This window comes from Lissotriton vulgaris, chromosome 6 (genome assembly GCF_964263255.1).
Source record: "Lissotriton vulgaris chromosome 6, aLisVul1.2, whole genome shotgun sequence".
NCBI lineage: Eukaryota > Metazoa > Chordata > Amphibia > Caudata > Salamandridae > Lissotriton > Lissotriton vulgaris.
The window spans coordinates 1596993663-1597018380 of NC_141694.1; the positions used below are offsets into that span (position 1 = coordinate 1596993663).

The 24718-nt window shown below is 46.5% G+C and overlaps 1 protein-coding gene across 2 annotated transcripts in view; it reads left to right on the forward strand.

Moving 5' to 3' along the window:
• FBXO11 (F-box protein 11) overlaps nucleotides 1-24718 on the forward strand; it is a 517411-nt gene that overhangs the window by 272661 nt on the left and 220032 nt on the right. For both annotated transcript variants that reach the window (XM_086927768.1, XM_086927769.1), the window contains exons 15-16: nucleotides 7194-7316; nucleotides 7408-7493. In XM_086927768.1, the coding sequence (XP_086783894.1) occupies nucleotides 7194-7316; nucleotides 7408-7493 (209 nt within the window). The remainder of the gene's footprint in view (nucleotides 1-7193; nucleotides 7317-7407; nucleotides 7494-24718) is intronic.

Sequence of the window (24718 nt, forward strand, 5' to 3'; positions counted from 1 at the left end):
CCCAATTGAGATATGGGATATGATCTCCTCTCTGTCCCCAGAGCTTTGTTTCATTACTGAAACCTGGCTAACACCAGCAAACCATCCTTCGATCAACCCGGCCATTCCAGAAGGTTACAAATGTATCCATCTAGATAGAGTGGGCAACACCGGGGGAGGCATGGCTATAGCCTTTCAAAACCATCTAAAGGTGCAATGGATGTCCACCTTAGGCAATGATAGCTTGGAATTGGGAATCTTTAAAATCACCATGTCCCCCACGGACGTCTGGAATCGACCTCCAGGCCCGAGAGCAATCTTTTCAAACTACCTGATCGAACATATTGCCATGCAGGTCCTGGCCTCCAGTAAGTGACTTTAATTTTAATGGAGAAGACCTCGCTAACCCAGAGGTAAATAAGCCTATCTCTAGCCTTAATCAAATTGGTTTCTCCGAAAGGGTTCCTGACCCCATTCACCGGGCTGGTCACACCCTGGACTTAATTTTTACTAACATGGAGCACCTTAACAGCTATTCTCCATATCCCTTAACATGGACTGACCATCTTATGTTCATGTTTACTTATCAACCACCATCCGTACTGACTCCAACAGGATATTTAGAATGGAAGAAGAAGGAATTACGTAGGCCTTGGCATAAACTTACGCTGGAAGTTTTCAAGGAAATGTTTCACCCCCCCAAACCCCTCCTGTATGAGGGAAAATGTTTCCAACGACTCTGATGTAAAGTTTTATCACCCTGAGCTCGTGGCAGCACTAGATTTAGTTATTCCTAAAAAAAAAAAAAGTGTCCAGTTCAGCTGCGGCTATCTGCCCCCTGGTATACAGGCGAGCTGAAAACTGACAAAATCTAATTGCAAGGCGCTCGAGAGACGATGGAGAAGTAGTTAACTCATTGGACAGCAAGCCTATAAACTATCTCTATCTAGCTACCATCAGAACATAAAAACGGCCAGACAAACCTATATACTGAATCAAATCGACCAGTCCAATAACTCTTCTAAAGCTTTATTTAATGTAATTAGACTTTGTTTCCCCTCAAGCCTGCAAAGAGTCACCATTTGAGTCTTAGGAATTCTGTGATTCAATAGCTAGCTATTTACATGAAAATTTTTCCCCGATCTATGCGAATTTTTCATCTACTGAATCTCAGAATCTAGCACCAATCACTGGACCAGATGAGTCGGCAACGCCAGCTGCTAGTTTTCATGACCAGTTTGAAATAACTACGCTTGACGAGATTGCTAATTTACTATCGTCTGCAAAATCGGGTGCGCCAGGTTATCTGTGTCCACCAAAAGCTATGGCCCTTCTCTCTTCTAGCTGTGCGCCGGAAATTCTTAAAATTTTTAACTGCTTGGTTAAATCAGGCGTGATCCCTTCGGTTTGGAAGGAAGCCTTTGTATGTCCCATCTTGAAAAAATCTACTGCTGACCCCCAGGAGCTCAGCAACTACAGACCTATATCTCTGCTACCCTTGTTGAGTAAGTAATTGGAAACTGTAATAAATAGGCAACTAAGCTCCTACCTAGAATCTAATCCGATCTTAGACCCCTCACAATCTGGATTTCGCCCAGGTTTTAGCACGGAGAAGCAGGCAATGGTCATCCCCTTGCTGAAGAAGCCTGGTCTCGATCCTGAGGCTTTGGTCAATTATAGGCCTATCTCTCTTCTGCCTGCTTTTACGAAAATTCTGGAGAAGCATGTGCACACGGTGCTCTCCAATTTTCTGGAAACCCATGAGATTCTGCACGCCACCCAATCCGGCTTCCGCCCAAATCTAAGCACAGAGACCGCGCTCCTGGAGGTATCAGAAGCCATTAAAGGGGTACTAGACTCCGGGGGCAAAGCCATGCTGGTCATGTTAGATCTGTCGGCGGCCTTCGACACCGTCCCCCAAGACTCTATGAGATTGGCCTACGGGGGACGGTGCTCAGCTGGTTTTCATCTTTCTTAGCTGGCCGCCGACAAACGGTCTGGGCCTTCCCAGACTCTGCCGTGATGCCGCCATTGGGAGTCGGGGTTCCGCAGGGCTCTGTATTGAGCCCGACCCTCTTTAACATCTTTATGACCCCTCTGGCGGCGTTGGCGGAGTCGTTCGGGGCCCATATCGTATCCTACGCCGACGACACCCAGCTCCTCTTTTCCTGTAAGAAGGGAGGAGACTTCGATGGAGAGAGTATCCGGGATTGCCTTGGGGCTGTTTTTAAATGGTTCCAGCTGAACAGCCTCAAGTGCAACTCTTCTTCGGGTGTGCTTCGGTCCAGACTGGCAAGCTTGGTGGCCCATCAACATGTTTCCTCCGTCCTGTTCATCCCAATTAGCTAAGAACTTAGGGGTCAAGATGGACAAGGGTCTGACGTTGAGATCCCAGATCCTAGGTGTGACGGGTACATGTTTCGGCCTCCTCAAGATGCTGCGGAGGTTTCTGCCTCTCCTGTCTGAGGAACACAGGAAGCTGACTGTGCAGGCTCTGATCGGCTCAAGATTGGATTATTCCAACGTCCTCTACCTGGGCCTGCCAGAGTATCTGCTGCAGCGGCTTCAAGTTGTGCAGAATACGGCCGCGAGGGCCATTTATGGCCTAAACAGGCGAGCCAGTGTTGCTGGCCTTTTGCAGACCCTACATTGGCTGCTGATCCGTAAACGGATTGCTTTCAAGGCGTTAACTTTGGCCTACAAAGCTCTTCATGCTGTGGGAGCTAAGTATCTCCAAAGGAGACTCGCCTTTTACCACCCGGCCCGTTCTCTCAGATCAGAATCTCTGTTTCTGGCGGCTGTGCCGCGCGTAAAGAGAGCTTGCATTGGAGGCCGCTCCTTTGGATTGCTGGCACCACAGCTGTGGAACACCCTGCCGCTGACACTCCGCGGAGCTACTAGTTTACTTGCATTCAGGAAGGGCCTTAAAACCTGGCTGTTTGCCCTCTAGGCTGTTTTCTTCTTCTTTTTCTGCTCTGCTTTCCACTATGCTTTTATCACTGTGTTGTGTTATTCTGCTGTAGGTCTCATTATTAAAAGCGCCGGGACACTCTTTTTGAGTAGCCGCGCGCTATATAAGAATAAATATAACATAACATAACATTTTGGCAGTTACTGACTCCTTGAGGCAGGTTATGGATGCAGGGGGATCATTGGTGCTGATCCTCCTAGATCTCTCCGCTGCATTCGATACCATTTCTCATCGACTGCTCGTGGAGAGACTACACGCATGTGGAATCTAATCCGATCTTAGACCCCTCACAATCTGGATTTCGCTCAGGTTTTAGCACGGAGACAGCCATCTTGGCAGTTACTGACTCCTTGAGGCAGGTTATGGATGCAGGGGGATCATTGGTGCGGATCCTCCTAGATCTCTCCGCTGCATTCGATACCATTTCTCATTGACTGCTCGTGGAGAGACTACACGCATGTGGCATCTGAGGATTAGCCTAAATGGCTTGTAAACTTTCTGTCAGGCAGACGGTAAACCATAATGTTAGGACCATATTTGTCCCAGAACTTTTGGCTAGATAAGGGTGTGCCTCAGGGCTCTTGTCTAAGCCCCACACTTTTCAATGGTTGTATGGCCCCTCTGGCCAAAATTGTCTAACCGTTTGGGTTCAAAATAATCTCTTACGCTGATAATACTCAGCTGATGTTCCCTATCGGTTTGCATCTCGAAGATGAGAAAACACGATTTTCAGCAGGTATGCTTGCCATCTCAAATTTGATGACGAAAAATTACCTCCAGCTAAACCCTGGTAAAACCGAGCTTATGCTCTTGGGTAAAGCTTTCACCATTTGGACGGCTGATTGGTCGCCCGATCAGTTTGGAGTGGCTCCCAATCCAACTCAGTCCGTAAAAAATCTTGGCCTAAAATTGGATCAGACCCTAACTATGAAGGATCACATTACAACCACCATTGGTTCCTGTTACTATGGTTTACGCCTTTTACGCAAAATATTCCCCTAATTGCCCATGAAGCATCGAAGAACCATGGTCTAGGCGATGGCGATGAGTCGCCTTGATTACGGGAATGCACTATTGGCGGAAGTGGGCGAGACCCTGCTTTCCAAGTTACAAGTGATTCAAAACACTGCGGCAAGGATGATACTAACCGCCCTCCAGGTTCCTCTTCACTTTCTTTATTGAGAGCGCTTAGCTGGTTACCAGTGATTAAACTGTCCTTTTTCAAGATTTGCTGTCTTACCTTTAATGCTCTGAATGGTAAGGGTCCTATGTACTTACAAAAGAAACTCACAAAACAGATTTCGGGTTGTGATCTTAGACCCAACTCATTAGCTCTCCGACATGGTCCCCCGAATACGTCTCAGCCGTACGGGGGGTAGAGCCTTCTTGTACATTGCTCCTAGATATCGGAATCAGCTCCCAATGACCCTACGTAAATGCACTTCATACCTTGTTTTCAGGAAACAGTTAAAAACTTTTTTGTTTTAAATCATACCCACTAAATGATTCCGACTTCTTCCTCTTTCTTTCACTAGGTAAGCGTCGAGATGCCCCCGGGTGAGTCGTGCGCTATAGAAGTGTATTTAACATAACATAACAACAAAGAACAAACTGTCTTACAGCATCTATTTACAAACCAAAGTTCATCTTTCACCCAGCCGCCAGAAGACTAGCATTCTGCTACAAGATCTATGCACAGCATAGTGAATCCAGAAAAGAGTCACACTGCAAAACAAATAGTTTATCACCTGTCTTTGTAGTTTTGCAGCTTGAAGAATTTTCTGGATTCACTAGCGAACCAACCACCCTCCGCCAAGTAAGAGAACTATAAGGAGAGGGAAAAAAAAGAATCAGAAGATGGCTACTAAAGGTGGGAGCTTCCGGAGGAAGCCATTCGACGTCACAGAAGGACACCAAATGGTACTATGTCGTCGACGCCCACCAACAGCAAAAAAAAAAAAATACTACAATTCCGGACCCAACCACTAGATGGTGGAATAATGCACAGCATAGTGAATCCACAAAATTCTTCAAGCTGCAAACCTACACGGACAGGTAAAAAACTATTCGTTTCCCTGCCTCGACAATTGTCAATCAAGAGCAGAGGCAAGTAACAGTGCCTAGCTCCCGCTGAAGCTGTGATCTCCCAGCATCATGGTCTTGGATTCGCTATAAATCCCATCATGCCACATCTACAACCCCTTCAAGTCTAATCCTTCCCCGATCCATACACAATGCAATATTAAGCTAAGCTTACTCCAAGCAGAGTTTTGCCATTCTAATTGCCCTTATCTCTGTTTTTGTCCAGTTGCCAAATCAGTCAGAACAGTCATGTACGTCCTAAGGATGATGGTTTCCTGCAGCACCATAGTATCCACGCACCGCTTCATATGGTCCCATTGCAAGAATCCTTTGGCTCAGTGGCAAAAAGCAGAGGGTCACAGCGCAGATCTTCTTTTGGTAAAGGCCAATACCCATCACTACCTGCTGCAGGGCAGGCCTTACCTCAATCAGACACCACTTTGCAAGTCACTGTTACTATGGGGGCACTTCTCACTGGCTTGGGTGCAGGGGGGGGTTGTTGTTAACATATTGACCATATACAGGGTAGTACTGCTCCATCACCAGAGACGATGCATCATTTACCTTAAACGGCTTGCCATATGCCTCGCTGTCAAAGCCTTCCTTCAAGTCATTTGAGGGCAGGTAATGCTTATTAAGACATACAACGCGAACACAATGTATTCTCTTCAGAAACAAGGTGGCACACACTATCTCCTGCTGTCAGAGATAGTGCAGGTGACCTAGCACTGGTCTCTCCTCCACCGCATACACACCCTGGAAGAGTACCTTCTGGGAGTAAAGAACGACTTTGCAGACCTGTGCAGTAGGACTCCTCAACAAGTCTACGAGTTGAAACTCCACCACAAGGCCTTCCCAAGTAAGTACTTTCAAGGCTTGGACACCCCATATATAGACCTTTTCGCCGCTCCCAAATATGTGAATTGCCTAAGGTTTGCCTCCAGGGACCCATACTTGATGGGCAATGTATTATGTACTGGTCCGTAATCTTTGCTTCCCCTTTTGCGCCTTCCCATTGCTTCAATATGTGTTATGGAAGCTGCAGCAAATATCTCTAACACAAATTTGTGTGGCCCCCACTTGGGCCAGAACAGCCCTGGTAAGCAACCTTCATTGAGATGTCCATTAACTCCCCAACAGGCCAGACCTTCTCAAATGCAATCCTCTCTAGATCAGACACCCAGACCCGAGCAGTTCAATCAAGCAGTTGGGGAAATTTAATTTCTCCGTAATCTAATCTCTTAAAGAAATACCAACACTGTAAAACGTATTTGTGTTTTTTTTTTATTATTGTTCCATGAAAAAGGATAACATGTTATTGGGGAAAATTACGTTTGCAGTAACACACTGGCTGGGGGTTTTGTGGCAACAGGAAGCAGTCCAGCACAAATGCTTACCAAGGCAACAGATACAATATTTTTCAGAGAGAAACTACTGGGCACAGGCACATTAAGGATGTAAGTTTTTCCCTCAAAAAAGCATACCCTGCCGGGAGAGCTACATCTGGGGAATGCATGACCAAAGTGTCCAAATGAACACCCCTCTTCACTTGGTGAACCACATACATGATAGATCGACACCTTATGTGCAGTGACATTCATAGAGCCCATGAGAGACTCAAATGATTTTTAAGAGGGAGAGGCAGTAGGCAATTTACCACCAGGAGTACAAGTATGAAGGCCTTTGTGCTTGATGTATAATCATGCTTCCATCGCCGCATAGCACTGCATGAATGGTGCCGTTTTGGCGGACTGGGGGGGTCACATAAAACAAGCCTCCAAACTGAGTGAAGAAATGCACAGTAAAATGTAGAACACTTCCTGTGTACTAGCAGAATGTCTGGTTAACTTTCAAAGAACATCAGGTAGGTCAGAAAAAATGGCAAGCTCTGAGGAAGAGTCTATTAGAGACCAGGGTTGGAGCCAGTTGTTGAGAAAGTAGTACAGAGGTCCAGATGTAAGACATTGCATTGAAATACTGAAAACAAATTTAGGTTTAGATTGTTGTGTTAACCATGTTGGATATTGGACTGGCTGGTACAAGGTGGTAGACTGGAATCGAAGTTGCTAATATTAACACACAAGTAATAATATTACTTACCCAGTGAGCTAACCTAGTTAAAAAATATCCGCACTGAGGTTTTTTGTTTCCTTTGTTGTAGCATGAAAAAGGACAAGGCGTTATTGAGGAAAATGAAGTTTACAGTAACACACTGGCTGGAGTTTGGGTGACGACAGGAAGCACTCCAGTACTGAGGAGAAACCGAATACACAGCGGCAAGCAGGTTAGGCTATGTTGAAAATCTGTATCCATTAAAAAAAAAGACAATACATACATTTGTTCTAGTGGTAGCCTTTTCTTTCAATTTATTTCAGGTTGGAGTTTATTTTTACGACAATGGGCATGGAGTTCTTGAAGACAATGACATCTATAATCATATGTACTCAGGAGTTCAAATAAGGTAACCATTTTTAAGTAAAAACATTTGTGGCAAGGTCTGTATTTTCCCTCTGTTTTTGTCCCATCCATTAGTTTTACCATTTTCATAAAATATTTCTCTGTTTGCTATGCACCATTACATGAGGGTTAAAACTTAAGCTTCATGTTTTTTATGCAGTGTCCTTTGTTTTATGGTTTCATGGGAGTGCCTCCACCTTCATTTCAGGACTGGACCTCATGATTCACCTATATTTATATACTTGGAAAATATTTTTTTAAAACAAAAAAGACATTGGTGCTTACCAGACGTATCTAGAACTCTCCTGTACTGGTAATTTCAGTTTTTGTTTGTGATTTGCCAAACTAACAAGCCTTTGAGGTAGAACATTTCCTTGCCTGGTCTTGGGTGCATCTGCGAAGGAGAAAAAAAAAGGTTTCTTACCCCGTCTTGCACCAATAATAGGTATTCTAGAATATTGCTTTATTCAATCTGCTGAGGTTTTCAGATCTACTGTGAAGTTATTCACCAGGTGACCCCTTTAAATTATTCTTTTAGATGGATACTACCAACAGCAGATTCCTCATCTTTAGAATATTTCCCAGGTGCCATGCTGGATCCAGATGCTTTTTAGAAATACTCATAGCAGACGGCTAGGTGGTGCCATGCAGAGTTGCGCCGCTCCGTTTCACCCTGAAATAGACAGCGTTGAGCTTTATCTAAGTGCCACTTCTGCTCACCTAATAGAGTTCCTTTCTTTCTCTACCTTCCGATGCAGATCATAAGCTCCGGAGGTGGTCTTGCACTTTCTTTGGCCTTCTGTCGATATCCTAGAACAGAGAAATCTATTGTGCTAAAGAATTATGTCCTTTCCTAAAACTACAGCTTTCAAAACATGCTGCAACTGTAGGACACTGATATTGGTCATGAATCCTGTAGGAAAGTACACCTTTTTGACATGGTCACCCCCACTTTTTGCCTGGTAACTGATGGGATTTCACAGTGCAAGAGCTCTTTCTCAAAACTGTACAGCTGTTTCCCCAATTGGCAAACCTTTAGCACCCTCTGAAAGTCCCTAGTAAATGGTACCCTTGGTACCTAGGGCCTGAGGTACCTAGGAGGGTCCCTAAGGGCAGTAGCACTAATTGTGCCACCGTAAGGGACCACTCAGCAAGCACTTGCAAGGCTGCCATTGCAGGCTGCGTGTCTTGGTGCAGTCAAAAGTGAATAATTTCAACAATCATGACCTAATCCAAATAGGCACTCTTTTCAATTTCTTTTATCGATGCACCACACGTTTGCAAACAATAACAACCAGCTCCCCTCTTTTAAGGATTTTGGGGTAGAGGGTACATCAAGGTCGTGCCTGACTTAAAAAAAGCCCTGTCCCTTTGTAAGACAGTTGTGAGACCCAAACAACACACACCCAAGTGTCTATGTGGAAAAAATGTGTGTAAGCGAGATGGCACCTCACGGGCGCACCACCATTGGGGAACCTGGCAGGTACTCACCAGGATTGCCCTGTTTTCATCATTGGTACAATCAAGCTTTAAATGAAAATGTGTCCAAAACAAACAAAACAGGTGTTTGTGAGACAGTGCAGTGGAAAAACACAAACAACACACAATGGTGTAACAACATACAAGATACAAACAGCACAGATATGGAACATTTTTATTCTAGTTTTCTCGTGCTGGTTGTATAGTAAAAAAGCAAGTATGGCTACTACCTATCCAGCCATACTCTACTTGACGACATGTTTCATTTCCGTATAGTTTTGTGGCAATTTCTTCAGGGCATTAACTTTATAGCCACTGCATTAGACACTCAGTCTTCACAACTGTCAAAATACAAAAACATCAAGTTCCTTTCAACCTGCCTTATAAAATACCTCCAACCCCTACTGTACAGAAACACCATAGTTTGTAATGTTTACCCTCAAGTGGCCACTGTGTCTCCTATGAGCCACGAGGTCAAGGATAAAAACGTGGCGACTAACTCCTTCTGTAAGTTGTCTCCGGTCCTCTTCGTTTATTTAACTGAAAGAGACAATACAGGCTTGAAACCTGGTCACATGTATCCCAGTGGAGTACCCACGATACCCATTCCAAATGTGCCCATCATTATTTCTAATACACACTGTTCAGTAATGGTTATTCATTTCACTTGTCTCTATTCAAATACGAAGCCTCTACAGAGCCTCTTCACCTTACTACCGTTCAGGCACAAATATAGCAAGTTTTTGTATAAGTAGATCCTGTGCCCGTCTTACTCCTTTGAGACGATCTATATACTTCTAACGGCCCTCATTCTTGCACTCAGGAGCCCATTCAACACGCCTCTGGAGGAGATATATTGACGACGTGCTCTGCCTCTGGTCCGGAGATGAATCCGCGTTGTTGGATTTCCTGAATTGGCTGAACGGGCAGGACCAAAGCTTCCGCTTCACATGGTCCTACAGCTGTGAGTCGGCTGTATATTTAGATCTGGACATTGAAGCTAGTGAAGGAGGCCTTAAGACCCAGGTCCAACAGAAATCCACCGACAGGAACTCCCTGCTCTCCTATGAATCATACCATCCCAGGGCACTCCGGGACAACCTGCCGGTGGGCCAGTTCCTACGATATCGTAGGAATTGTTAAACCACAGCTGGGTACAACGAGCAGGCGAAGGTCCTGAGTAAGAAAGTACAAGACAGGAATTATCCTGTGAAGGTCATCAAACAGGCGAAAAAGATGGCATTAAACACCCCCAGAAGTTCCCTTCTAGAAACAAATTCTAAAATGAAAGACGACTGTGTTCTTGTCGTTATGACATTTGATCCTCTAGCCACGAAGATACGGCAATCGATCTGGAAGCATTGGTCGTTACTATCTAATAAAGACTTTAATATGCCGCCCCTGAAATTTGCCTTTAAAAGATCATCTAATCTAAAGGACAAGTTAGTACATAAACTGGTACAGACAGCCAAAGATTTGGGAAGGACCTGTTAATACTATGGTGGGGTAACCCAGTGCACCTAAAAATGTGTCTGAGTACATGTAGAAGTTCCATGAAAAGTGGTTTCATGGGAATGGATGAGAAAATACATACTAAACTGTTCGAAGCGTCTGTTTTCAGGGGAATGTATAAAAGGCTGCATTGAACTGATATGTTCCTCGTTCAGAGTACAAAATGCATTGATTCCCCCAGGTCTGGGGTTATACGGGACATATTACACATTATGAGGGAATCCTCTGAAATAGTACTATGAGAGGAGTCACCATAAGCGCAAATAGGAGGGATGCTAATATAACGCTAGGACAGGATCCTTGATCGAATGAAGTGTGTCCTTGATCAAGTTTTGTAAGTCTGAATTCTGTGATCCCAGGCTAGAAAGTAGCGAGATCTCGCGAGACTTGGGCTTATAGACGTGAAGTTCCGTCTTGGACTAATAAAGTCCCTGACGCAAAATGGCGGTGTTTGAATCTCGCGAGAGATGAGAAACCAATCAGGGGGAGACGTCCCTCAATCCCAGGTGTAAATAAACGGCTGGAAGCCGCCAAGTGCTCACAGGTCGAGTGAACGCCGACGGTTTTCCTAATATCGGTAAGGTGGAGGAAGGGTGTTGAATGGGCTCCTGAGTGCAAGAATGAGGGCCGATAGAAGTATATATATCGTCTCAAAGGAGTAAGACGGGCACAGGATATACTTATACAAAAACTTGCTGTATTTGTGCCTGAACGGTAGTAAGGTGAAGAGGCTCTGGAGAGGCTTTGTATTTGAATAGAGACGAGGGAAATGAATAACCATTACTGAACAGTGTGTATTGGAAATAATGATGGGCACATTTGGAATGGGTATCGTGGGTACTCCACTGGGATACATGTGACCAGGTTTCATGCCTGTATTGTCTTTTTCAGTTTAATAAACGAAGAGGACCGGAGACAACTTACAGAAGGAGTTAGTCGCCACGTTTTTATCCTTGACCAGGTGGCTGGTAGGAGACACAGTGGCCACTTGAGGGTAAACATTACAAATTATGGTGTTTCTGTACAGTAGGGGTTGGAGGTATTTTACAAGGCAGGTTGAAAGGAACTTGATGTTTTATGTTTTTGTATTTTGACAGTTGTGAAGACTGAGTGTCCAATGCAGTGGCTATAAAGTTAATGCCCTGAAGAAATTGCCACAAAACTGTATGGCAATGAAACATGTCGGCAAGTAGAGTATGGCTGGATAGGTAGTAGCTGTACTCGCTTTTTTACTATACAACCAGCACGAGAAAACTAGAATAACATTTTTCCGTATCTGTGCTGTTTTTATCTTATATGTTGTGTTATACCATTGTGTGTTTGTGTTTTTCCACTGCACTGTCTCACAAACACCTGTTCAGTTTTTTTTGGACACATTTTCCTTTAAAGCTTGATGGTACCAATGATGAGAACAGGGCAATCCTGGTGAGTACTGTAGGAGAGTAGGGTCTGCAATCCTATGATCACCCAGATTTTTTACTTTTGTTTCACTGGTTTAAGACTTTCTCTGGCTGTGGGCCTGCTAATCAGACCCAAAGCCTAGCTGTTCTCTCACTAAATTACAACATGTACCCTAGGTGCGTTTACCAATTGGTACTGGGCCACCTTATCAGACCCTGTAACTCAGGGCATAGGTGTACCCAGGGCCTACCAGGGGCTGCAGCATGTATTATGCCACCCCTGGCTGGCCATCTAAATCTGACACAACTGGCTGCACGACAGCTGGGGCAAGGTGGTGTAATCACCCTTTGCTTTAGATATAGTATACCTATATCTAACCCTAAAAATGGACACACAGATTCCTATCAGTCACTCCTATGGCAGGCCTTGACAATCCTGAAGGCAGAGTGCTTGGAAACGTGTGAGATGGTGCTCTGGCATGAGCTGAGCCCGTTTGCAGCTTGCGGAACCAAGTCCTAATAGCTGTTCCATGATAACGCGTACCATATACTCTTAAGTGCATTATAATCCTCGCGGTTATATGCTATCTTTGGTATCGCTTTATCAAAACATGTCGAGTAAGGTGTCATACGAATTGGAATACTAACCCCTCGCCAATTCTGGCGACGGTGTTAGCATTCCACCCTTCTAGAGGGACACGACATGTATGTAACTGTGAACCCCGGTTAAAGTTAACTCGAGCCTCAGCATCACAAAATGGATGCTGCCACCACAGCCACAAGTCTGACCCCCTGCAGCTGGGAGTCCTTCCAGCGAGGGGAGCTTGGACAAAGGGTTTCCTGTCAGGGGCGGTGCTAGCACCATCCCAGACAGGGTTTTGTGTATCCTGGGTAGGCAGGGCTTTACAGGAAGGTGACTGCAAGTGGCACCCCGGTGCTCACTACGCATCTGCCGGCTAGAACCAGTTCCAGGGGCACACCAGCCCCTGAGCTGGGGAAAGTCCGGCATGGGAGAGGGGTGTAACCACCCCCCTTCCTGGTCCCACCCCTAGGGCAGGACCTAGTCGCGTACCCACCCCTTTCTTTAGGATAAAGGCAGGAGCGGGGACCCTTCCAAATTAGATCATCTTTGAATCAAGAAACTACTTTCCACGAAAGGAACTCTCGACTCTTCTCAAGATTTCTCCCTTGTGACTAAGGAGTAGTCACCCTGCACCCGCAGGCACCATCTAAGAACACTGCGGGTTGCTGCACGTCCTTCTTCCGGAATCCGACCGACCAGCACGACGAGACCCGGCTTCCCTGGCACCTCTGACCTCTACCTACCTCTACAGCTAAGCTGAGAACCGTAGGTGCGACGAGACCTCGAGGGACCGGCCATCATCAGAACTGCACAACTTCTATCCAGCACGACCGCCGAGGGATCCTCTGGTGAGTGCTTTGGGGTCCGAGAAGCCCCGACCCTGAGCAGCTCCAGCACCGAAGACCAGCCCCCCCAGCCTCCACGAGATCTGCGTGGGGCCCTTCTGCTTTTTGGCTGCTCACCGCGTTGGCTGGCTACTAGCCCGCTGGCTTGTGGCCTTCCCGACGACATCACCACTGCTAGTCTGGTCGCTCCAGACTGGCCCTTGCTCCCTTCCAAAAGAGGAGCACCCCGGACCCTCCTGGTCCACTCCAGACGCCATTTTAGGTCCAGCTCGTGGGCTTGAATTTGCTAAGACTTGTTGCCCCAATCCTGGGTCCAGCGACGTCGACAGCATCAACCATCGTGGGACAGCTCGCACCTCCATCCTGGTCGCCGACAACGCCTCCTGGTCCGTGAGACTGCAGAGCCCAGCGTCGCCCACGCACCTGGTCGAGGTGACTCCATCCGGTGCCATCCTGGTGCCCATCTGATCACTGGCTAGTGATTCAGGACTTGGTCCCCTCTGCTTACAGGTGTCTTCCATCTTCGATCCAGGCTTGGATCCATCGAACAATCTTCACTTGTCGCCTGCCAGCAACTCCTTCTTTCAGGCTCCTGGTTCGTCAACGAGGGTTTCTGACGACACTTGAACCCTATGCAGCCGCAGCCCCTGGGCTAGGTAACTTCGGCATTTCGGTGCCCCAGCATAGCCTCACTATCCAAGGGTCCAGATCCACTCTCGTTTTCAGCCTACCTTATCGGGTTCGCCCGAGAACACTAACTTTGCTTTTACTAGCCTCCAAAGACTTTGTCCCGCATCCCGCGTGAGAGTGCACACTCTGCACCAGAGTCCCCTAGGCCTCCTACTAGTAATCTGAAGGTTCAGTAACGTAGTTCTAGCGATTCCAAAGCCTATTAGTCCAGTACTTACCTGCTAGTAATTTTGCATTCCACTTCCATAGTATATGGTTTTCCGTGCCCCTCGGGCATTTGTGTAAATTGTGCAACTTAAAGTATTTTCGTAAGAGTTTTGTTGTGTGCTTAGTACCCTGTCCTCATAAAGAGTACAGGGCTGTTGTGATCTAAATAAATACACTGTTTATTGTCATAACACTTGTGTGGTGTCCTTTCACTTGGTGTTCAAGGGGTATATGTGATGGTATAACAGCTGGCTTAACACGCCCTCTAGAGTTTAGCCCGAAGACTGCTCGTATCCATGCTACTCGGATAGCTGGTCTATAAGGTTGACTTACAACCAATCATCAATAAGGGTTGTTTTGACTGATGCATAGTGATCACTAGAATAGTGAGCACTGCATATCAGGCCAACTTCTCACAAGTACCTTCTCGCTTACACACATTTTTTTCCACATAGACACTTGGGTGTGTGTTGTTTGGGTCTTACAACTGTCTTACAAAGGGACAGGGCTTTTTTAAGTAAGGCACAATGTTGATGTACCCTCTACCCCAAAATCCTTAAGAGGGGAGTTGGTTGTAATTGTTTGCAAACGTGTGGTGTATCGATAAGAGAAATTGAAAAGAGTGCCTATTTTGACTAGGTCATGATTGTTGAAATGACTTTAAGTGGAGGGCGACCTATGTCCTTAATTCCCTCTATGCTCCTTGTTCTTGTGGGCAGGCAAAAGTGAAAACAAGACATGTCAACATCCCTGTGTGCAATGTCCCCTAACACTGCATGTGATGTTTATAAGTCGTGCCTACAGCAGGCCTCAAAGCCCTAAGGCAGGGTGCTGAATATTACATCTGTGGGCATAACTCCATGAGCAGATATGCCCCTGGGCTGGTCAGTCCTATTACTGCCAGTGCAAGTAGACAGGGAAGCCATTTTAAAACATTTGCTGGACACTGGTGACGAGTTCCCTAGCTACATGATGTTTTCACTAAAATAGGGATGTTAGCTATCAAACCTCTCATATTGATAAACCCAAACAGGTTCCAGTGATGGATTTACCAATACATGCACTCAGAAGGCACCTTCGACTTGCCCCCTAAAACCCTACTGGCCTCTGGTATGCTTTCTGACTGGTTTCTGCCAGACTCCCACCAGAGACACTGTTCTGACCTCCTAGGGTGATAGCCTTGTGTGAGAAGCTGGCCTGGTATATGATGTCCACGTATGTAAGTGGAATCCTAACATGGGTTCAAGTTCAATCTCATTTATAGTGTGAGATATGGACTTAGAGAATGCCAAAAGATTGAGACACAGAAATGGTAAAATTAAGAGAAATCAAGAAAAAAAGGGAGACAGAAAAAAGGAAAATAGAACAATATCTTAAACAAGTTCTTTCCCCACAAAAATAGTAAATATTTAGAAAATCTATTGATAGGGAAATAGTAAGAGAAACAGTAAAATACTAATGGCGCTCAACACGTTACACAAACAACAATAAGAACAATATGCTGTGTATACATATATGTGGTTTGGACAAAATAAAAAACAACACATAACATAAATGTGTCCTCTTTAGTTAGTGGCCCTAACTAAAGAGGACACTTTTGTGATGTGTTGTTTTTTGTTTTGTCCAACCACATATATGATTTTTTTCCTCAGCCACTTTGTGTGTATACTCAGCATATTGTTTTTATGGTTGTTGGTGTAACTTGTTGAGCACCATTAGTATTTAACTGTTACTATTACCTTATTGTGAGAAAGTGCCATCTTTCTTGCATGGTATGCCCCCACTTTTTGCTGAATTGCTGATGTGCTTTGACTGCGTGCCCTGGGCTCCTGCCAACCAGGTGCCCAGGGCCTGTGTTCCTTCCCTAAAACTGTGTTATAACTAAAACCCAATTGGCATCTCTGGCCACCTGTCAGCCCATGGTAAATGGTACCCTTGGTACCCATGGCATTGTGACGAGAGAAGACCCCTAATGGCTGCAGCACTTATTGTGCCACACTTGGGGGCCCTGCACCCGGACACACACACACACTGCCTTTGCAGGCTGAGGGTCTTGGTGCAGAACTAAACAAAGAGTCTACATGGCACACATCCCTGTGTGCCATGCCCACAAACACACTGCCTGGCATCCATCAGTCACCCCTCTAGCTGGGTGCACTATACCAGTGGTGTGGGCACAGGTGCATGAGCCCTGTGCCCCAACAGCAGAGGTCTTCAAACTTTTGGATGCCGAGACCCCCCTGTCAACATTTTCAGGCATATGTAATGTAAATGTAAATGTAGATTGATGTATATAGCGCTATATCACCAACCGGTTTCTAAGTGCTTGCTTAGGGAACCCGTCCTGGTGTTCCCCTGTTAGATAACCCATTACTGGGCATCCCCAAGGTGAAAGCCAGGCATCCCGCTGCGAGGGGCCGTCGTGGAGATTAAGCAAGCTATTGCCCAGAGTTGCAGAGTGGGACTCCATGATTGGAATAGGCACCGAGGCGAGAATTGTCAGGTCCGGGGAAATTTGAGCCCAAGACCCGCCAAGGTGTGGAATTGAACCCTGGTCCGGGCCAGACCTCTGCATCAGGGTCTGCCGCTCCAACCACTTGAGCCACACTTCTCCACATAAGGACCCTCCTCCTAAACCTGTAGGCAGGGCTACTGGAATGATGAGGCAGGTGAGGACCAAATTAGGAGACCGGCTTGACTAAATTGTGTGGGTAGAAAATGTAAATAATGTTCTGTGATGCTGCGTATTTTGGAATAGCATTGCTTTATTATTTTGACTTTTTTTAAACATAATAACACTGAGGAAAGATTTCACCCCATCAGTATCAGTTTATAACCAAAATACAGCAATTAACATCAGAAAGATGTCCAGGCAACCTTTGTGAAGGGCCTCCCACTCCGCAGGAATATGCGCTGCCACATTAGAAGCTCCCCTGGCCGGGAGCAGCAAGGGTCCCTTCAAACCCTGGCGGTCTTGTGTAGAGTTAAGCAGTTTACCCATGCCCCTTTTCTCTCACCCCCTTCCTTCCTTCCCTCTCTTTTCTCCTCTCCCAACCCTGGATCCCTCTCTCACATTGCAGGCTATTTTCTTTCACCCCTTTTTACAACTTCTGAACTTCCCCGATTCAACCTCTCACTTTACCTTTAAACACCTCTTGCCATTCTGTCTTTTCACTGCCCTTATCTCTAACAGTCTTTCGCATTTATCTCATGGCCTCTCTGGCTTCGTCACCTCCTGTGCAGCTCAGCACCTCTCATTCGCCTCAAGTCTCTCCATTCAAATTTTTGTCTTTGTATCTTACACCTTTCCAGTCCCCCCATTCATCTTTCACGTCTCTCCTTTGTCTTCCACACCTTCTTAAACCAACGTCCCTCTCCCCTGTTCCCTCAGCCCCAGTGCCTAATTTGAGCAGGTGGTTTCCGGTGCTCCGCACTGGCACCTAATAATGCACACTGGCACTATGACAGACTTCCAGATTGTGGCTCTGTCGGTGTAATTTAGAGATGAGCAGAACCTCTGTTTATTAATTCAATATACACTAATTATGATAACCTCCTGACACCCATACCATTATTTATAGCTTTGGGGACTTGAAATAGTCTGAATAGTCACACTTGTATGAGTGTTACGGTTGGTCATTGCATAGGTTCAACGATGACCTCAAGAAATCCAAGAAACTGTGCCGCTCCCTTGAAAAGACCTGGAAGAAAGACCCATCCACCAGCAACAAGGATGCCTTCAAAAGCGCCATTCGTACTCACCACCAACTGATCCGAAAAGCCAAGAAAACATCATTCAAGGATCGACTTGACAACAACGCCCACAACAGCAAGGAACTATTCAACATCGTCAAGGAATTTTCCAACCCCTCGGCCAACTCCAACGACATCACCCCCTCTCAAACCCTCTGCGACTCCCTAGCCTCTTTTTTCCACAACAAGATTGCGGACATCCACAACAGCTTTGACAACCAACCCGGAAGCCAACCCACCCTACCATCAGCTGACCATCTTCCCCCCCGTTAACACCCTCAACGCCTGGAACCCAATCTCCACTGAGGACACCATCCGCCTGATGAATTCCATCCACTCTGGATCCCCCACAGACCCATGCCCCCACCACATCTTCAACAAAGCAGACTCCGTCATAGCTCCGCACCTCCGAGACGTCATCAACTGCTCCTTCAACTCCGCTACCTTCCCAGAAGATTGGAAACACGCTGAACTCACCGCCCTTCTGAAAAAACCAACAGCAGACCCCACCGAACTCAAAAACTACCGCCCCATCTCGCTTCTCCCATTCCCGGCCAAAGTCATCGAGAAAGCTGTCAACAACCAGCTCGCCGCCTTCCTCGAAGCCAACAAATCCCTCGACTCCTCACAGTCTGGCTTCCGAGCCAAACACAGCACTGAGACCGCCCTCATCGCAGCAACAGACGACATTCGAACTCTACTGGACAATGGAGACACAGTCGCCCTCATCCTCCTCGACCTCTCCGCAGCCTTCGACACAGTCTGCCACAGCACCCTTTTACAACGCCTCAGAAACATCGGAATCCAAGGAAAAGCACTGGAATGGATAACCTCGTTCCTCACCGGAAGAACCCAGAGAGTCCGCCTCCCACCATTCAAGTCCGAGGCCTCTGAAATCATCTGCGGCGTACCACAAGGATCCTCACTCAGCCCCACCCTCTTCAACGTATACATGAGCCCCCTCGCGGCCATCGCCCGCCAACACAACCTCAACATCATCTCCTACGCGGATGACACTCAACTGATCCTATCTCTCACCAAGGACCCCAGCACCGCTAAAACTAACCTACACGAAGGAATGAAAGAAGTCGCCGAATGGATGAAACAAAGCCGTCTGAAACTGAACTCAGATAAAACAGAAGTCCTCATCTTAGGTAAATCCCCCTCTGCATGGGACGACTCCTGGTGGCCGGAAGCCCTCGGAAATGCACCCATCCCGACAGACCACGCACGGAACCTTGGCGTCATCCTGGATTCTTCACTCTCAATGAACAGACAAGTCAGCGCCGTATCCTCTTCCTGCTTTAACATTCTTCGCATGCTCAGAAAAACATTTCGCTGGATCCCCTCCGAAACAAGGAAAACAGTCACCCACGCTCTAGTCACGAGCCGACTGGACTTTCGGAAACACCCTCTACGCAGGTACCACCGCTAAACTCCAGAAGAAACTACAACGAATCCAAAACGCCTCAGCCAGGCTCATATTAGACATCCCACGCAACGAACACATCTCTGGTCACCTTAAAGACCTCCACTGGCTACCCGTCAATAAGAGGATCACTTTCCGACTGCTTACCCACGCACACAAATCACTCTACGACATCGGACCCGATTGCCTCAACTCTCGACTTTCCTTCTACTCCCCCTCCCGCCAACTTCGCTCTTCCAGCCAAGCCTTCGCCACTGTACCTCGCATCAACAAGACCACCATGGGAGGCAGATCCTTCTCATACCTGGCTGCCAAAACATGGAACTCACTCCCCGCTTACCTTCGCCTCACCCAGAATCACCTCGCGTTCAGAAAGCAGCTTAAAACGTGGATATTTGACAAATAATCCACCTCCCCTTCCTAAGCGCCTTGAAACCCTCTGGGTATGTAGTGCGCTATATAAATGGTATGGTATGGTATGGTATGGTATAGGTATTGTCATTGGCTGCACAGGCCAGGCAATGGTAGGTGGTTAATGTTGCAGTGGCCTACTGGTGAGGGCCCTGGCATATGTTGTATTACAAATTAATCACTGCACAGCACACACCCCAATACTCTCTCTTCCCCTATCGCTGCTGTCCCTCACCAATGTCACATCAAATTATCTTTTTAGGTCACAGATCATCTCTTAGCTATCTTATCTCACAGTTTAACAGTAGCCCTCATCTTTTGCTCACACTCACTTCTTGCGTGTCCGCACTTTGCTTCAGAACTTCACATTTCACCTCATCCCTGACCTCTTCAATCGAATTCTCCCACTCCCTTGCTGTTCTCTCATCTCTCCTCATAGAGCATACGGGTCGGAGTGCATGGCGATCAGTGTGAGTGCATGGCGATCAGTGTGAGTGCATGGCGATCAGTGTGAGTGCATGGCGATCAGTGTGAGTGCATGGCGATCAGTGTGAGTGCATGGCGATCAGTGTGAGTGCATGGCGATCAGTGTGAGTGCATGGCGATCAGTGTGAGGGCATGGCGATCAGTGTGAGGGCATGGCGATCAGTGTGAGGGCATGGCGATCAGTGTGAGGGCATGGCGATCAGTGTGAGGGCATGGCGATCAGTGTAAGGGAAAGGCGATTAGTGTGAGGGCATGGTGATCGCATGACGATCGCATGGCGGTCGCTGGCGAGCGCATGGCGGTTGCTGTGAGTGCATGGCGGTTGCTGTGATCAGGAGCCCAGCTCCCACAACCAAACCCCCCCCACCCCCTACACCCCCCCACACCCCCCCACCCCCATACACTGAATTATGTCTGGGAAGGTGGTCACACCTCCCATGTGGCTATGTGATGCCTATTGTTCTGCCTTAACCTGCTCTAGCTTGGTCCAGCAGTAGGACTAAGAGCCTAACAGAGGATCCATCCAGTGCTTTTCCAACATGTTTGATACTAAACATGATAGGATTCGTTTCAGCCTTTTTCGAGATGGTCATCGCGTAATTAAGCAGTGCCCCTTAATATGGTGTATGGCTGCTTCACTGAAAACCCAGGATAATGGGCTCCAGAGGCTGCACCCTCTCACTTAAAACCAAGCACCCTGCCTTCAGGATTGTAAAGGCCTGCTAGAGTGGTGACTTAAAGGTTTTAAGTACAGTGACCCTAGATATAGGAAACCTATATCTTTACTAAGTGGTGCAAGCACCAACTTACACAGGCTAAATTGTCTCTCATGGGTGGCATAACACATGCTTTACCCCATGGTAGACCTCTGGGGTACCTATGCCCTGGGTACTATATACTAGGGACTTATAACGATACTCCAGTATCCGATCTGGGGTTTACCTAAGTACTGAACATAACGATGTAGGGAGAAAGCAGATAGACTGGGGTCCTAATTAGCAGGATCCCAGTCAGACTAGTCAAATACAGCTTAGCACCAGGCAAATAGTGGGGGTAACCATAGAAGCAGATCCTACTTTCTTACACCTTGGCTCTCAAGAGGCCCAGAACATCAGCCTGTTCGGGAGAAGGGTGTAACATCCCTTTCACAGGATGACCTGCTGATTAGCCTCCCCTGGCTGGCAAGCTTCAAATAGATTCCGCCTTTGGAATGCGAGTCTGGCTCCCCTCAAAGTAGAGGAAGCTGACACTTCTTTGTCAAGGACCTCTCTGGCACCTCCTGGACAGGTGGGAAAATTAGCTTGTCAGATAGGCATGCCACCTCCAGGCTAGTACCACCCATAAGGTGGGCTACACTGAGTTGGACACGATTTTTCAGAAGTAGCCATCTTTCAGATGGCACATTCTGGTACAGAGTTATGCCCACTTCCCTCAGGAAGTGGTCATATAGGAGGCATGGTGAGCCCATTGGCTACACTCCCCTAATGCCCCTAAATTCAGTATTTAGGGGAGTTCCGTGCACCAGAGAAAGAGGTCTTATTGATCTAAGAACAGGGGCTGCTGCCCTTTTTAGGGCCCTGGAGCATCGCACCCCCCTTCATTTGTTGCCCCCTTGGCTCCAGCAGAAAATCAATCGTAGAGTGATTTAGGTTGTTGTTATCTTTTGACCGGGACCACGATTCTTTCATTTCAATCAGGCGTCACTGTCAATCAGTATGAGTGAGAGGCAGGGCGAGTCGACGTGGGTGGGGTTTTACAGGAGGCTTTGTTTGAAGTAAAGTGCGCATGCCAGGTGGACGGGTGCCTTTCTGCGCCCAACCAGACATGCACACTCCAGGCTTATACTATGTACATCGTTAGTGAGCTGGAGCTTGGGCCTGCAACCCCTTGGTCTTCTGATAAACAAAGATATACATGTACTACCTTCTCCAGCCAGTCCTGACATTGCTTCCAAGCTATTTGATACATATAAAGCAAGTAAGCAGCATCTGGATTGGCTCAGGAGACAGTTGCGATGGGAGGATTGGCTTTGAAAATAAAACGGCCATGTTGGAGTTTAGTAGAGCCCACTCTTTTCTTCAGAGACTGAGAGACAACCAGAATGGGACCCAAACTGAGCCAATGGATGCTGTGTCAAAAACTCAGAGGAGTCGTATATATTAAAAAGGTATGTGTTATAATTAGCACATTGAAATGCAGGCTTGCTTGTTTACTGTAAAGCAAGAGCAGGGCTGATGTGGCTTAAGAAATGGAAGTTGCCAGTATGGGCTTTCTACCACCTCAACATACCTTAATCATCCTGTGACAAAAAAAAAGAAAAATGAACTGATCTTGTGTAATGTAGTACTTTGCAGAGGGCCCATGATTTGTACATTTGTAGTTGCATGAACTCTTAACGATGGTGTATCAAACGTGAGCATCAGAGCGTTTGCCCCAATAGCATGGGGCTGTTTATTTTTTATATATAGGTACCGCTGCCTCTAGCGCTACATTCACAACCGTTCTATGGACCCTTCGGCTCACCTCGCAGCACTGGAGGCAGAGGTATTGTATGCTGCTGCATTTCCACGCAGCTCGTGCTGTGAAGGTGCACTTCAATGTGTGCTCCTCTGCATACTGAGCCCCTTGACAGCACATATTTGCCGGCAGACTTCGGGTGTGTGCTCTGCTCGAGTGTTTTCACTCCATTGGAAGCTCTGAGAACCAGTGCTGTTTCCAGCAAAGCACTGCAGGTCCGTAATGTTGTAAATAGCCTAACTTAATGATACCGTCTTAGCCGACCTCTGAAGCATGAAGGGCTGATGTGGCCCGGCTTAGATATCATTTGAATTGGGCAGCAAATTCCCAGAGTCACAGGCTTGGCGACTCAATTGGCTGACACAGACATGTAACAACGGATGCTCCTGTACAGCGTTCCAGTTCCTTCAGGTCGTCTTCGCACTATATAAATCTGCAAAAAATAAAGTGGATCAGCATAAAAATAAGGGACATGCTAATTCTTGCACCAAATTGACATATTCCAAAATAATTAGGGTTCTATGACAGATGACCTCAAAGGCATGCAGCTGCAAATAAGTTAATACACTCTGCACATGTTGCAGAGTAAGAGGTGGTAGGAATGCAAGCAGACTGTATGGACTTTGTGACTACTCAAACCCATGGCTCCTAGTATTCAGAGATTTACATTTTCTCAAACCCATGGCTCCTAGTATTCAGAGATTTACATGACCCCTGGGCTTTGACTAATGAGATAACCAGTGTGCTGGCAAGGCCTCTGCTATTGATACCACTGCAACCCCAACCCCTTACATTAACTGGATCTGCAATGAAATGTTCCAGCAACAAAGAAAGGCCGTCATGTGACTGTGCCAAGCAACTGGAGGAAATGTGCTCGTAGGCCGCATGGCAAGAATCAGTTTATATTAAAGCTTGATATAGGGGGAAAACATCTGAGCTAGTCATTAAGAGTACACACAAATTAAATACAATGAATCACACTATCTGATTTGTTGTTACAGGAAAGAAATAGCAGGATTGCAGAGAGCATCATTAATTTACAAAAACACAATTCCATCTAGGTAATGTGAATCTTTTTTCTAGAGATGGATATAAATAGTTAAACCTGTTCCAGCTCTCTGCACCACAATTTGAGGTGCGTTTTTATTGCAACCTTCCTGTGGTAAAACAGCTTTGCTTCCTGTTCTCTTATAGCTCTGTGTGAGACATGCTGTGCCCGCTCTTCACCAGTTACACTTCACTTCACAAACAGTATATGCCAATCACCTTCTCAAAGCACCCACATTACTTGGGGGAACATGCACATCATTCACAGCTTCACAACACACAGACTGTACTGTCCACCTGTGCATTAAAACCACCACTTCATGCTCATTGCTACTGTCTGCACTTGGTTATCTTGGCGTTTTTCTTAGTTTTTTATAAGGTTATTATTTTGATATAAAGGCTATCTACTTTTTATTCTGGTTTGATGGTTTTTTATTCTGGTTAGGTCTCGCGCCTAGCGTTGCGGTGTGCACCAGTGCTCGCGCAGCGATAGACCTCATGTAGGGGTTTGCAAACAGACCTAGGAATCGCACATGTTTGTGCGTGTGCTTTTCCTTTTGGGCCACACTATTGGCCTTTGCGTGCGTCTTTTTATCAAAGACAGCATGCAATTGGCCAAATACGAACTCATTGCTCCGCCCATGGCCTATTAGTGTCTGTCACATGCACCACTGCCATGTGGTTTCAATTATCGTGCCCAGACACGGGCGCGATAATTAAAACCACATGTCTCGCTGTGGGGCACGCTCGCGCAAAACTCGTGGGCTTAGTTGTTTTTTAACAGCGATCGCTTTCACTTTCGCAGTCGCTTTCACTGCTGCTTGTTTGTAATAGTATGTATCCTAAACAAAGATATACATGTAGTGTATT